This window comes from Sorex araneus, chromosome 2 (assembly GCF_027595985.1).
Source record: "Sorex araneus isolate mSorAra2 chromosome 2, mSorAra2.pri, whole genome shotgun sequence".
NCBI lineage: Eukaryota > Metazoa > Chordata > Mammalia > Eulipotyphla > Soricidae > Sorex > Sorex araneus.
The window spans coordinates 139,203,418-139,218,512 of NC_073303.1; the positions used below are offsets into that span (position 1 = coordinate 139,203,418).

The following is a 15,095-nucleotide window of genomic DNA, read 5'->3' on the forward strand; positions in this document are numbered from 1 at the left end:
CAATGTCTTCTGTATCACTGTATCACTGTCATCCCGTTGCTCATCGATTTGCTCAAGCGGGCACCAGCAACATCTCCATTTCGAGACTTGTTGTTACTGTTTTTTCATATCAAGTATGCCACGGGGAGCTTGCCAGGCTCTGCCGTGCGGGTGAGACACTCTCGGTAGCTTGCCGGGCTCTCCAAGAGGGGCAAAGGAATCAACCCAGGTCTACCTCCTGCAAGGCAAAAGCCCTACCCGTTGTTCTATTGCTCATAAATCTTTTCAAGGATCTGCATTTTGCAGATTTAAATCTACAAAAATCAGCTGTGATACTGTCTTTAAATTGGGTTATTTTGCTTAGGTATTATATTAGTATTATGTTACAAAGTTAAATATTTTTTGAATGTTATGACCCTTACTATTTATCTTACAATCTATTTTTATGTGCATTCTTACAGAATAATAGGGTTTTTATTTTGTTTTTGTTTGTTTTTTTGTTTTTTTATATTTTGTTTTGCGCCACACCCAGCTGTGCTCAGGGCTTACTCCTGACTCTATGCTTAGGGATCACTCCTTGTGGTACTCAGGGGACTAGATGTGCCAGGGATCAAATCCCTGATGGCCATGTGCAAGTTCTTAATTGCTCTACTACCTCTCTGACTCCAAGAAAACAGTTTTAATTAAATAATATAATATTCTTTCTTTTTTGCTTTTTGGGTCACACCTAGCGATGCACAGGGGTTACTTCTGGTTCTGCACTCAAGAATTTCAACTGGCGGTGCTCAGGGGACCATATGGGATGTTGGGATTTAAACCCAGGTCGTCTGCGTGCAAGGCAAATGCCCTACCCGCTGTGCTATAACTCCAGCCCCAATAATATAATATTCTTAAAGTTTGGTTTGTAGATATTTAATTTGGGGTAAGTTTTTAAAATGTAGTCTACCTGAGAGAAATATTTTTAAAAACTTGAAAAACTCTATAAGCTAACTTGTTCTCATTGGCATTTGTATAATCCTGTACCATACAACAGCAGACACTCATTATTTTTGAGTGCACATGGAACATTCACCAAGATAGATCATATTCTGATCCATGGAAAATAAAATTAAATTTAATTCAAATCATGCAGACATTATTCTCTTGACTGCAGTGAAATTAAATTAAAAATTCATAATAGAATGAGTGCTAGAAAATCCTGAAATATTTAGAAGCTTAATAAAATGCTTTTAAAAAATGACCCAGGTTCAAGAGGAATCAAAAAAGAAAATAGAAAGTTGTTTAAACTGAATGGAAAATGATAAGGCAATATAGCAAAATTTGTTGGATGCCATTAAAGCAGTACTTAGAGAAAATTTATAGCACCGAGCTCCATATTAGGAAAGCAGAGAGTCACCTACAAAGCAGAAACAAAGAACAAGTAAGTTAGAAAAATAAACAGAAGAAAAGGAATAATAAATATCAGAATAGAGATTGCTAAAATAAAAAATAGGGGAAAAAGTGAAACCCAAGGTCTTCATGAATATTAATAACATTGACCAGCCTCTAGAGAGCACTAAAGATCCTACATAAATTAAAAGAATAATAAGGCAACAACAACTATGATAGACAGTCTCTAAGATGTTCTTCAACCAGTACTACCTCCTGTTAGTCACATTTTTATGAAATCTCTTTTCCTTGAGAGCACAAACTAGACTTATAAACTTGCTTATCAATGAGCTATTCCTTTGGAGATATGGCTACCAAATGACTGACTTCCATCTTGGGTCTCTTTGACTTGTTCACTCCGAGGGAAGCCACCTGCTAGGTTGTGAGCTACCCTGTGGAGAGGCCTCATGGCAAAGGAATGATATTCCTAGACTTTAGTCACAGGACCTAAAGCTTATAAATAGCGATGTCAGTGTGCTTGAAAATAGATCCTCTGAGGTCTGCTAACAACAAAGTGAATGAGCTTTGAAGTTTATCTCCCCTGACCCCCACCCTGCCATAAGCCCTAGAGGACTAAAGCCATGACCGATGGTGTGACTGCATTCTGTAAGAAATCCTCAGCCACAGGAATCTAGCCAACAATCTACAACAAGCTGTTCTTGTAGTGTAGAAATACTACCAGCTTTATAGAAGCTCTTCTGAAGTGCTGAAAATAGTATTTTCTGATTTACTTTATAAGGCTAGCTTCATCCCAATATCAAAACCTAATAGAGACATTACAAGAAAAGAATTATAATGTCCTTTATGAGCATAGAACAATTCTAAACAATGTTTTGCCAGTTTATGTATCAAAAATGAATCATAATAGATTCATATATCAAAATTAAAAGATTCACATATTAAAAATGAATCATAACAGAGTGAAATAGATTCAGATCAATGAATCTGTCCATATAATTCACCACATTTACCAACTAAAAAAAGAAAACCACATGATCAGCTTAATAGACATAGAGAATCATATCCCTATTTTTATTGTGTAAATTAAAGTCACATTAAAACATAAATAATCTATATTTTACATATATAATGTATATTATTGTATATATTATTTACATAGTAATATATTATGTATATTTAATACCATTAGAATACATATGCATATATAAGCATATGTATTACATATATTTTACTTTAAGGAAACTGAGGAAAATAAAATAATATACATCTTCTCCAGTTAAACTCTCAGCAAACAAGGAACACAAAAATAATCTTCAACTCAGCAATGAAAAACCTATAGCTAACACCAAATTTAATGGTAAAATTTTGATAGCTTTCCCATTAAGTTAATGAAGAGGACAATATATGTTTTATCACTTATTTAATATTAGTGGTTCTGAACTGAGAGATAGTAAAGAGATCTAAGGCATTTGCCTGCACATGGCCAACCCTGGTTCAGTCCTTCGCACCATATACGGTCACTGAGTACTGCCACAATAACTATGAACATAGAGCCAAGAGTAAGCTGGTTTATACCTTATGGATTAAAAAAGGAAGAACTAACATGAACTTACTACCCCCTGGTAAACTGATAGTCTATACAGAAAGTTCAGTGGAACATAATCTTTTAAAAAGTTATTAGGCTGGGAGGGTTAGGGTGGGTGTGTAAGGCAGAGGCAAAGTAGTTACTTAGAGTCTATGAGGCCCTGAGTTCAAACCCTGGAACATCAAAATAACCAAGTAAAAACTATCAGGATCTGTAAGGGAGTTCAGGATTAAAGATCAGTGTACAAAACTCACTTGTGAGCCAAAGTAATAGTACAGTGGGTATGGCATGCACGCTGCAGATCTGGGTTCAATCCCTGCCATCCCATACGGTCCCCTGAGCACCTCCAGGAGTAGTTCCTGAGTACAAAGCCAGGAGTAACTCCTGAGCATTGCCGGTGTGCCAAAGAACAAACAAACAAAAGCAAAAACAAAAACCCAAAAACTCATTTGTATTTCTATGCTAAAAATATGCGATTGAAAAATGAAAGTAAAAGCAGAGCCATATTCAATAAATAAAAAACATGAATTATTACGAAGTAAATCTTAGTAATGTGAAATACTTGTACAATAAAAACCCAAAACATTGCTAATCTAACAGTGTGAAATGCCTATACATAGAAAAAACATTCCTGAGGGACATTAAAGAAATCCAAAATTAATGGGCAGAAGAGCTGGCCCTTAGTAGGAATTTGCCACTATGGGGGGCAGCAGGGATATATCAGGAAGGGACCACAATGACAATAATAGAGGAAACTGGTCACACTGGATGAGGACTGGGTGCTGAAAGAAGGTAAAATGACATGCCTGATACTGTTTCAGTAACAGTATCATAAACCACAGTGTCTACAAGGAAAAAAGACAAAGAAAGTGCCTGTTATAGAGGCAGCCTGCAGGGATGAAGGGAAACTGGGAAGACTGGACAGAAGAAATGGACACTGGTGAAGGGATTGGTGTTGGAACATTGTACACCTAAAACACAATCATGAATAGCTTCTGTAATTCACAGTGATTAAATAAAAATAAGACAGAATTAATGGACAGGTACTGTATTTAAAGATGGAAGATTTAATATTGTTAGCTATTCTTTATTTTTTATTCTTTTATTTTTTGACACTCAACACCAAATTATTTGGAATCAGAATTGAAAGAACAGAGGAGATAAGTATTCACTCTGCTACTTCTTATCAGTTGTAAAACTGAGGACAGATGACTAGATAATTTTACATCATTTCTTCAGGACTGGGGTTTATCAATGACTTTGAATTTGGGTTCTTCAAATGTGAAGTAGGGGAACGTTTTCATGTCTGCCTTGCCATGCATTTGCTTAAGCTTGGAGAGCTCCCAGTCCAGCTCTTGCTGACATTCTGGGCCAGTATCCACAGGGCCTTCATATGACTGTCGCTTAGTTTTGTACTCTCTGATTTTGTCCATGAAGATTTTCTGGACAGGATCAAGTTCCTTACTGAAAACCACTGCAGTCATACCAATGTTCCTCCTCAAGTGGACAGAGACAGCAGACTGAAGGAGAGAGGAGAGCCAGAAGAGCCTCTGAAGATTTATAATGCCTCTGTTCCTTGCATTCAGGCCGAGCTGCCAACAACGCCGCCGCTACCCTTGTTAACTATTCTTTAATATATAGACCAAACTCAATTATAGTCACAATCCCAGCTGGCATATTTTTGTATAAATTAAAAAGTTGGTTCTAAAAGTTACATGGAAATTGAGTTTTATAACCAGCTTCCCCAATACCAAAAAAAATATTTTTAAAGGATAAAATTAAAGAACTAGGATCACCTTTATTTAAAAACTTATCCACAAATCATCAATTCCAAAATATTTAAGGTTGTTTAGTATTAGGTAAAGAAGAACATATACAACAACAAAATCAAATACAGAAATAAACCTACACATATATGGAAACTTCTTACATCAGAGATGTAAGGACAAGTGCAGCAGCAGCCTGATGGTGCCTTCAGGCTTTCTGATACCCCCAAATTGCCGCTGTGCCTTTGGTCAAACCTCAACAACTTGGGACCAAGTTTACCAAGAAACTAAACAGACAAAAGTTAGGTGTGTGGGAGCCACACCCACAAACCACCTCTGGTTCAACTATAGAAGCTCATTTATTGGCCTTATTTCAGAGACCCATAGATAAATCTCAAAAGAGATCAAAAGCCACCGTTAAGCTTGGACCCGTGCATGGCTGAAGAAACCAGGGTGAATGTGGGGGAAGGTGGGACAGTGGGTTGGCCTGCGTCCACCCAAGCAGATCCCCTGGTAGCTGCTTGCTTCCACAATCCAAAATTGCCTCCATACCCTCAACCTGACTGCACCATCTTAGGACAGACCTCACCAAGATATAATCTGTTGAGAATTCTAGTATGTGGGTTTTGTGACTGCAATTGCCAGGCTTACCCTGCCTCCCTGTGCTTCTGGAAGCCTCAGCAGTAACATCCACACCCCAAAGCTTCCACCCTGTTGAAAAGCTACTCCACCCTTACCATCCTAATAAAAACACTGAATGCCCTGAACAAGCACCATGACCACTTAGCACCTGTATTGCAAACCATACTGCACAAAGGGAGAAGAGAGAGAGCAAGAAGAAAGTGTCTCGGGGCTGGAGAGATAGCACAGCAGGTAGGGCGTTTGCCTTGCACGCGGCCGATCCGGGTTCAAATCCCAGCATCCCATATGGTCCCCTGAGCACGGCCAGGGGTAATTCCTGAGTGCAGAGCCAGGAGTAACCCCTGTGCATCGCCAGGTGTGACCCAAAAAGCAAAAAAAAAAAAAAAAAAAAAAAAAAAAAGAAAGTGTCTCCCATAGAAGGAGGCTAGAAGTGGGTTTTGGGGGCTTGGGGGATGGTAGTAGGGAAACAGGAGACATTGGTGATGAGAAATGTACACTGGAGGGATGGGTGCTGGATCATTGTATGACTGAAACCCAATAATGAATTAGCTTTGTAATGGTCTATTTCACGGATATTCAATTAAAAAAATTTTTTTAAAGTAACTTGGAGTTCATGCCCAATTCAATCAGCTTAAGCAATGGCTGAATAAATAACAGTACTCCTTCATTAAAAAAATGATAGAATATGGCAAATCAGCATGTGAAAAAAGGCTGGGACCAGTGAGATAATATAATGAGTAAACACTTGCCTTGCATGTGGCTGATTTGAGTTTAATCCTGGATAATCTCAGAAGTGATCCCTGAGCACAGCTGGGTGTGGCCCCAAAAATAAATAAAAAAGAGGTTCAACACAGTTCATCTTTAGGGCAATGCAAATTAAAATCACAATTATATACCATTATATAATGTTAAAAACAGTAACCAGAGGTCTCATTCCCCTGACCCTGAAAGAGCCTCCATTTGTTGGGAAAGACAAGTAAGGAGAGGCTGCTAAAATCTCAGGACTGGAAGGAATAGAGACATTACTGGTGCCCGCTCGAGTAAATTGATGAGCAATGGGATAACAGTGACAGTGATATAATGTTAAAGTGGATAAATTAGAAGAAAAAAACCCTAATAGGATGAGCAAGGAAAATATTTCAAACAACTGGAGTACATGCTTTACACACAGAAGCCCCAGGTTTAACTCTTGGTCCTGAATAGTTAGCAAGCATAGCTGGAAGTAATTCTTGAGCATCGTGCTGAAGGCTTCTGGGCATTTCTGGTAGGTACCTGACAAAGAAAACATGACAGAATCAAATGTTGACATACAGTGCACTGGGAATGTAATAAAGTTTAGATAAAGTATTTGGCATTTTATTATAAGTTCAAAACATTACCATTTTATGATTCTACCCTTTTTTTAAGCCAAGAGAAATAAAAGTGTATGATAGTATGAAGACTTGTACACTACTTTCTAATTTAACCAACCCCAAACTAGAAAATAACACAAATACCCATCACTAAGTTAATGGATGAGCAAATTGTAGTATATCAGTAAAATGGAATATCGCTCATCATAAAAAAGAATAAATTATTGAGGTGAAGGTAAGGGTCCCTTCACTATAAAATTAGTGAATTATTCATGGAGATAGCCCAAAGGGCTAGAGTACATACTTTGCCTCTGAGTGCCCTAGCTTCAATTCCTGGCAATGCATGGTACCCCAAGCACCACTGGAAGCAACACACCCCCAAGTCCAAGCTGGGAATAGACCTAGCACCACTGAATATGAACCAAAACCAAGACAACAAAAAAAAAATGAATGAATTATTGATACTTATGCTAAGCAAAATAATCCAAAAAGCCAATAAATACATGAACTCTAATTATATAAAACTTTAAAAATAATAAAACTATAGTTTGAATAGTAATGTAAGTAAATCCTGGTATGATAGTAGAGGGAAATTTTTGCTATCATAAATTCTCTCCATGGTGTTGGAATAAATCAGTTGAAATATATTTCAGTAGCATAATTTAAACTTCAATAAAAATTTACTCAGTTAAAATTTAGAAATTTTAATTAATATGCTGTTAGTATATAGTGAGAAAAACAGATATGTGGTTGCCTGAAGATGAGTTAGGAAATATGGTTGGTTATCAAGGGATATGTGAAAGCCTTGGGAAATGATGACTGTGTTCATGACCTTGATTGTGATGACTATTTCACAATTATATACATGTGTCAAAACTTATCAAGTCATTAGCTCTAAATATATCCAGTGTATCATATATCAGTGATATTCAGTAAAGCTAGTTGAAAATGGAGTTTACAATATTCTTCTGAAAAGATTCTCATGGGGGAAAAGTATACTATATCTGGTGTCCTTTTCCAGAAGAAATTGAGCTGACTTATCTCATAGGTGTGCTAGCTATTAGTGACTGATATGGAAGAATCCCCCAAGCAGAGCTCCTGGCAGCCGAAGACTACCAGAACCTAGCTGCAGCCATGCTGGAGGCTCCTCTCTACACGTTCGGACAGGCCTCATGCATGAAGGTACCGGCAGGGGAACCCAGGTGTGTGTAATCCCATCAACGGCCAACATTCAGAGAGGGACTTAAAAGCAAGCTCCCAGAAGCGATATCTTTAGCCTATTTCTCCCTCTGGAAGAAACTGGCAATCTTCTGAGAGTTTCCTGCCCCCATGGGACAGCCTTGCAAGCTTCCCATGGTGTATTCATATGCAAAATCCAGTAACAAGCTGGATCTCATTCCCCTGACCCTGAAGAGTCCCCAGTGCAACATCTTTAGGAGGGCCAAGTCGAAATAGACCTTTAAGATCTCAGGGAAGGACGAAATGAGATGTTACTGAGCCCGCCCGAGAAATCGGTGATTAACGATTATTGTGATTGTGATTGTGATGGAAGAAAACATTCCTCTAGATCTTTCATACAGCTAATAAAAACTTAACTCTAGGAAAGAAGAAGTTATTTTAGGCCCAAAAGGAAGCTCTGGTACCTTCTCTGAAATGCATAAACCAATAATTTGGTTGAAAAAATCTTCAACCAAATTATCGAGATATTATTGTAGATGGTTATTTTATGGGCTGGAGCACAGCGAGTAGGGCATTTGCCTTGCATGCGGACGACCCGCGTTCAATTCCTCCACCTCTCTCAGAGAGCCTGGCAAGCTACCGAGAGTATCTCACCCGCATGGGAGAGCCTGGCAAGCTACCCTTGGTGTATTTGATATGCCAAAAACAGTAACAAGTCTCACAATGGAGGCGTTACTGGTGCCCACTCAAGCAAATCGAAGAGCAATGGGATGACAGTGACACAGTGACAGTGGTTGTTATATATATACATATATATATATGTATTTTATATATATACATATCTAGAGAGAGAGAGAGAGAGAGAGAGAGAGAATTTTTCAGAATTGGGAATCCAGAAGATAGAGGAATAGTAATTGTGTAGGGCACAAACCTTTTTGGATGGGGTTCAAGGGTTACTCCTGTTTCTGCTCTCATACTCTCAGAACTCACACTAGACAGTGATGTAATGCCAGGAACTGAAGTCAGGCTAGCCATATGCAAGACAAAGGACCTACCTGCTGTACTATATCTCTAGGCATAGGGTACAAACTTTATTTTCATTGAAAATTAACCTTTTACCCTCTTACTATTTTGAATGCCAACAGAAGATTTAAGACTATTGTGTCAGTGATAAAAGTACTCCATTGCCTGTGGTAGGAGCAGTTGTCAGAACTTCTTGATAGGCTTGTGTATTTCCTGTAACCTGAAATTCCAGGAGGATGCAACAGGGCCCATGCTGCTTGCACACGGAGGGCTGCCATGGCAGAGGAATCTGGGTCTAGAAAAGTTACCACTTTTTTATTGAGTGGTGGCAAGACTGTTCTTTGTGAGGAAAAGGCTTACTTATCCTTTGAGGTTGCTCACTGCAGGCATAACTCTGAGAAATTCTGAGTAAAGGGGAGTCAGGGCCTTGCCTCCTAGATTCCTTAGAAGGAATGTGAAGAGCTGCTCAAAGGCCATGGCCAATAGCCATGTACACCTTTAGGTTTGGAGGCGCCTGACACCCCTCCCTCAGCAGGAGTGACATCCAGAAACCTAGACTTTGATGACTGGGTGATATATGTCTATCCCTGTAGCCTGCTCAGTTCACCATTTCATGCCGCTTCATTTCCTGGGTAAGAGCCTTATAACAGGGCTTCTGGTAGCATCTAGCAGAATTATGTCCTTCCTGTACCTTATTCTAGTTGTTTTCTATCTTCAGAGAATCCAATATGCAATAAAAGTCTTAGTGCTCATGCAGCTTATACTGTGCCCTTTTGAAGAATTTCTTTGATTCCTCAAGTTTCACAGTATTGTCTATGATTAAGAAAGACCTCCAGCTCTCCACTTAATGAGATGGAGTAGACTCATTCTCATCATTTTTTTTTGTAATATTAGATGGGTAAAGGCTGTAGATCAATATCAATAGTGAATATTAAGTTGAACACCTGTTGTGCCAAGAGTGCTGCCCAAGCCAAATAGTACATCCTGTTTTTAAAAAATAATTTAAAGTTATTCCCTGCTGCAGGACTAAGAACTGCTTCCCTTCCTATAGATTGTTTCAGGTTTGTTTTCATTATGGTTTGGTAATTGAACTGGAGGGAAAGTGGTGGGGAGAAAAGAAAACTGTGCTGTGTTGATGATACTAGTCCAAGAGAGTTTGCATTCAGACTGTGCCCAATAAGAATTTCTGGGGTTGGAGCTGGAGCCATAGCACAGTGGGGAGGACATTTGCCTTGCACGCGGCCGACCCGGGTTAGAATTCCAGCATTCAATATCATCCCCTGAGCACTGTCAGGAGTAATTCCTGAGTGCACAGCCAGGAGTAACCCCTGTACATCACCGGGTGTGACCCAAAGAGAAAAAAATGAATTTCTGGGATCTTTTCTATAATCTTTAAGTTGATAGTTATTGGAAAAGAAGCAAGGCAAAGACCTAGAGTAAATATCCACATTGCTCAATTTGGGGCAGTGTGTAAGACCAAGGATTGAATTAGGCTGAGTATATGGGAGCAGAAAGACTTATTCTCCCCTCCCCATCTTTACCTTTATTGCTGGAAAAAAACTGTATCAACTCTAACTTTGAAAATATAACCATAGAGCCAAAAATTGGTGAAGTATTATGGGGCATTGGCATGCATAAATAATGCCAGGAAAGAGAGGGAAAGCAAATGTAAGGTGAAATGATCAAGGATTGTGAAAAGAAAAGAGATTTTTCTTGGGTTCTGTCTACATGATGCATTATGGACGAGTCAATGGAAGTTAAAGAGGTAGAATAAGTATTCATGCATTGGTGTCTTTTTATCTCAATGCTCTAATTCTGTTTGTCCATCTTGCAATCAGGTCTAAATCACTATTCTCGCCCCCTCTCCCCCAGGATAAAGCGACCAGCTTTCCTTTGTGCTCCTGCTGTTAGCAGTTGCACACCATTGCCCCATCACTAGCTCACTGTGTTGGGAAGAGGGTCTCTGCCTCCCTTTCCAGGTGATGAGCCCCTTAGTTTAGTATCATGTCTTGGTCATTTTTGTGTCTCCATTGTACATGGGTAATGCATACCCCATTTCCTGAACAACAGATCAAATGGCCTAGAATATAGACTATAATAGTAGAGGTAAATTATTAGAAAATGGCCATTTTCATCCTTTCACTTTAACGAAAAATTCTACATTAAGTTGCACCATACATAAGCAAATTTTCCCCCATTGTTATTCTTTCTTCTTGGGAGTTCCATTATCCAAGAGCCCAAAGAGTGACATCAGTCTCACATTCCCTGTCCTGGTTGTGATGTCTCATAGACCATGAAAATCTGTCTATTCTCAATGTCTTGTTCACTATAGAGTCCATACTTTTAGAATATCTTTTTAAATTTAGGTTGCTGAAAATGTGCCTGTGATTTTAAAAAATATTAATTGAATGAGTTACCAATGTATCTGATATTATTCTGGGTGTTGGAATGAAATCAAAGAACTATATATATATATATATATATATATATATATTGCTTTTTTGGGTCACACCCGGCGATGCTCAGGGGTTACTCCTGGCTCTACACTCAGGAATTACTCCTGGCGGTGCTCAGGGGACCATATGGGATGCTGGGATTCGAACCCGGTCGGCCGCATGCAAGGCAAACGCCCTACCCGCTGTGCTATCACTCCAGCCCCCAAAATATATATATATTTAAAAATCTTCACTTGAGTTAGAAAGATAGACATAGCTTAATGAACTAAGCACGTGCAAAGTTTGCTTTACAAGTGAAAGGCCTGGGTACAATCCCTGTCAGTGCATGGACTCCAAGCACTATCAGGATTAACTCTCACAGAATAGGGTGTAGCTTATGAGCATCATAGAGTATAGCCCAAAACCAAACAAATATAAATCTTATCTTTGAGTTTTTCCCTACAAGGTAAGTAGAAAACAAATAATACAATTTGTCCATAAAATGTAGTATTTGTGATGAGTGCCAAAAAAAGCATAGTGGGGATACTCACAGATAAATCTCAGAAGAGATCAACAAGTTGCAGAGATGCCTCCAGACCCCGTGCCAGGCTGAACCTCATATCCAGGACAGCCTGGACAAAGGCAGGTGAGTCTGCAACCCACCCAAAGAGCCCCGGCAGCCAGAAACCTCCAGAACCCAATCGCCACTATGCTCAAGGCCAGTCTCCACAGGCTCAGATGAGCCTCATCCAGAATGAATCTGTTGAAAAACTCAGGTATGCGGGTTTTGTGACTGAAATCTCCAGGATCTCACAGAGTCAGGGATGGTGACCTCCCCCCAGCCCTCTGTTCTTTCATGAGCCTGGTAATCGCGCCAATGAACTGCCTCTGGTGCCATATAAAGCTCATTAACTGGCCATGAACCAGAGACTCACAGATAAATCTCAGAAAGATCAACAAACTGCTGAGATGCTTCCATACCCAAAGTCACCATCCAGTTAAAAAATTAACTCTAGCTGTATCATCTTATTTAAGATTTTAGGATTCCTGGAGCACGCGGCCACATTTGCAGCCATGTGACATCTCAGCTTTGTGAGCTTGGACATTAGCTTGTGGTTGCCTGTGGTTTGCGCCAAACCACATTAACGAATGAGCTCGAGAGTTTCCAAAGACAGGCATCTGTTTGTGGCTTTCTCGCTCTCGGCATTCTTCACACTGTCATGGAGGCTGAACCAGTCGATCGTATTCCTCGTCGATGTTGTCAAGGATGGCATCTTCTCACATTGCTGCAATAGTGCCAAAGAGCTCCCAGTTGGTGGTCATTCTGGGAGTTGCCTTCTTAGACTTAAATTTTGCAGACCTTGGGGCCTGAGCGATAGCACAGTGGGTAGGGCGTTCGCCTTGCACGTGGACAACCCAGGTTCAATCCCCGGCATCCCATATGGTCCCCCAAGCACCGCCGGAGTAATTCCTGAGTGCAAAGCCAGGAGTAACCCCTGAGCATCGCTGGGTGTGACCCAAAAAGCAAAAAAAAATATTTTGCAGACCTTTCTCCCTGCTCTGTGAAGTAGAATTTTGCACAAAGGAGACGGTGGTCCGATCCTGTTTGGAATTTTTGGACAACAGCGACATCAGTCAGGCAAAACCTTCAATTGAATATGATGTGGTCAATTTCATTGTGGAACTGTCCACCGGGAGACTCCCATGTCCAGTGTTTAGATTTGGCCTTCTGGAACTGTGAGTTACCATCAATGGTCTTGGTCAACATGATGAATTCAGACAGTCTCTCACTCTTATCGTTCCATTCTAGCCATGGGTTGCATTGTGAAGTACTTCGGGCAACCTTTTTGACCTATTTTGGCATTAAAATCACCAATAATGATCTTGTTCAAGGTGTGGTCTTTTTTATAGAACTTCTCCAGTTCCATGTAGAACCTCTCAATTTCTTCTTTATCGTAGTTGGATGTTGGTGTGTAGACAATGAATATAGAAACTTCTGGCAGTGAGCCACATCCATTCAAGTGTAATTGTCAGATTCAGGTTGTTAGGCATTCAAATGAATTAATGCTCATGACCAAGTTCGTGTTGACAAGGACACCGACACCACCAACGCCTCTGTTGTCGTATGTTCCGAGGAACAATTCTTCTCCAGTGTCGAAAATGGCGTGATGCGATTGATGTCTTCTCATTTCGGTCAGACCAATGATGTCATACTTGATCTTCTGTGCTTGCACTATCAGGTCCTCGATGGATGCTTCTGATGCCAGCGTACGTGCGTTGAAAGTACAGACAATCATTTTAGTCTTTCTTCGTTTTGGCAGTCTAGTTCGTCCCTGAGATTTTTTCAGCCTCTCCTTGCTCATCTTTCTTTCTTTTTTTTTTTTATTTTTTATTTTTTATTTTTTAATTAGTGAATCACCGTGAGGGTACAGTTACAAATTTATACATTTTGTGCTCATGTTTCCCTCATACAAAGTTCAAGAACCCATCCCTTCACCAGTGCCCATTCTCCACCACAAATAAACCCAGCATCCCTCCCACCCCCCCCAATCCCATCTCCCCCACCCCACCCTGCCACTGTGGCAGGGCATTCCCTTTTGTTCTCTCTCTCTAATTAGGTGTTGTGGTTTGCAATAAAGGTGTTGAGTGGCCATTGTGTTCAGTCTCTAGTCTACATTCAGCACGCATCACCCTTCCCCCACGTGGCCTCCAACCACATTTTACTTGGTGTTCCCTTCTCTATCTGAGTTGCCCTCTCCCCAGCATGTAAGGCCAGCTTCCAAGCCATGGAGTCAACATCCTGGTACTTATTTCTACTATCCAGGGTGTTAGTCTCCTACTCTGTTATTCCACAGATGAGTGCAATCTTTCTATGTCTGTCTCTCTCTTTCTGACTCATTTCATTTAGCATGATACTTTCCATGTTGATCCACTTATATGCAAAGTTCCTGACCTCATTTTTTCTAACAGCTTCATAGTATTCCATTGTATAGATGCACCAAAGTTTCTTCAACCAGTCATCTGTTCTAGGGCATTCGGGTTTTTTCCAGATTCTGGCTATTGTAAATAGTGCTGCGATGAACATACATGTGCAGATGTCGTTTCGATTATACTTTTTTGCCTCTCTGGGATATATTCCCAGCAGTGGTATTGCTGGGTCAAATGGGAGCTCAATATCTAATTTTTTGAGAATCGTCCATATTGTTTTCCAGAAGGGCCGAACCAGTCGGCATTCCCACCAGCAGTGTAGAAGGATCCCTTTCTCCCCACATCCTCTCCAACAGTGGTTGCTTTTGTTCTTTTGGATGTGCGCTAGTCTCTGTGCTGTGAGGTGGTATCTTGTGGTTGTTTTGATCTGCATCTCTCTGATGATTAGTGATGTAGAGCACTTTTTCATGTGCCTTTTGCACATTCGTATCTCTTCCTTAGAAAAGTTTCTGTTCATTTCTTCGCCCCATTTTCTGATGGGGTTGGATGTTTTCTTCTTGTAGAGTTCAACCAGTGCTTCATATACCCTTGATATCAACCCCTTATCTCATGGGTATTGTGTAGAAAGTAATAGTTTTAAATATATCAACCCCTTATCTGATGGTTATTGGGTGAATATCTTTTCCCATTCTGTAGATTGTCTTTGTATTCTGGTCACTGTATCTTTTGCGGTGCAGAAGCTTTTTAGTTTAATGTAATCCCATTTGTTTATCTCTGTTTCCACTTGGTTGGCCAGTTGCATGTCATCTTTGAAGAT

General features: G+C 40.0%; 2 protein-coding genes across 2 annotated transcripts in view; one reads left to right on the forward strand and one right to left on the reverse strand.

Annotated features, from left to right (window-relative positions):
* The window catches only part of GPR156 (G protein-coupled receptor 156), a 122,822-nt gene that overhangs the window by 45,274 nt on the left and 62,453 nt on the right, over positions 1–15,095 (forward strand). The gene's annotated exons all lie outside the window — the stretch shown is intronic.
* On the reverse strand, positions 4,189–6,598 carry LOC105942923 (ATP synthase-coupling factor 6, mitochondrial-like). Its single transcript, XM_055127606.1, has 2 exons — positions 6,527–6,598; positions 4,189–4,545 (listed from the first exon to the last, which is right to left on the reverse strand). Exons 1-2 carry the CDS (start codon positions 6,596–6,598, stop codon positions 4,189–4,191), a joined length of 429 nt encoding a protein of 142 aa, XP_054983581.1.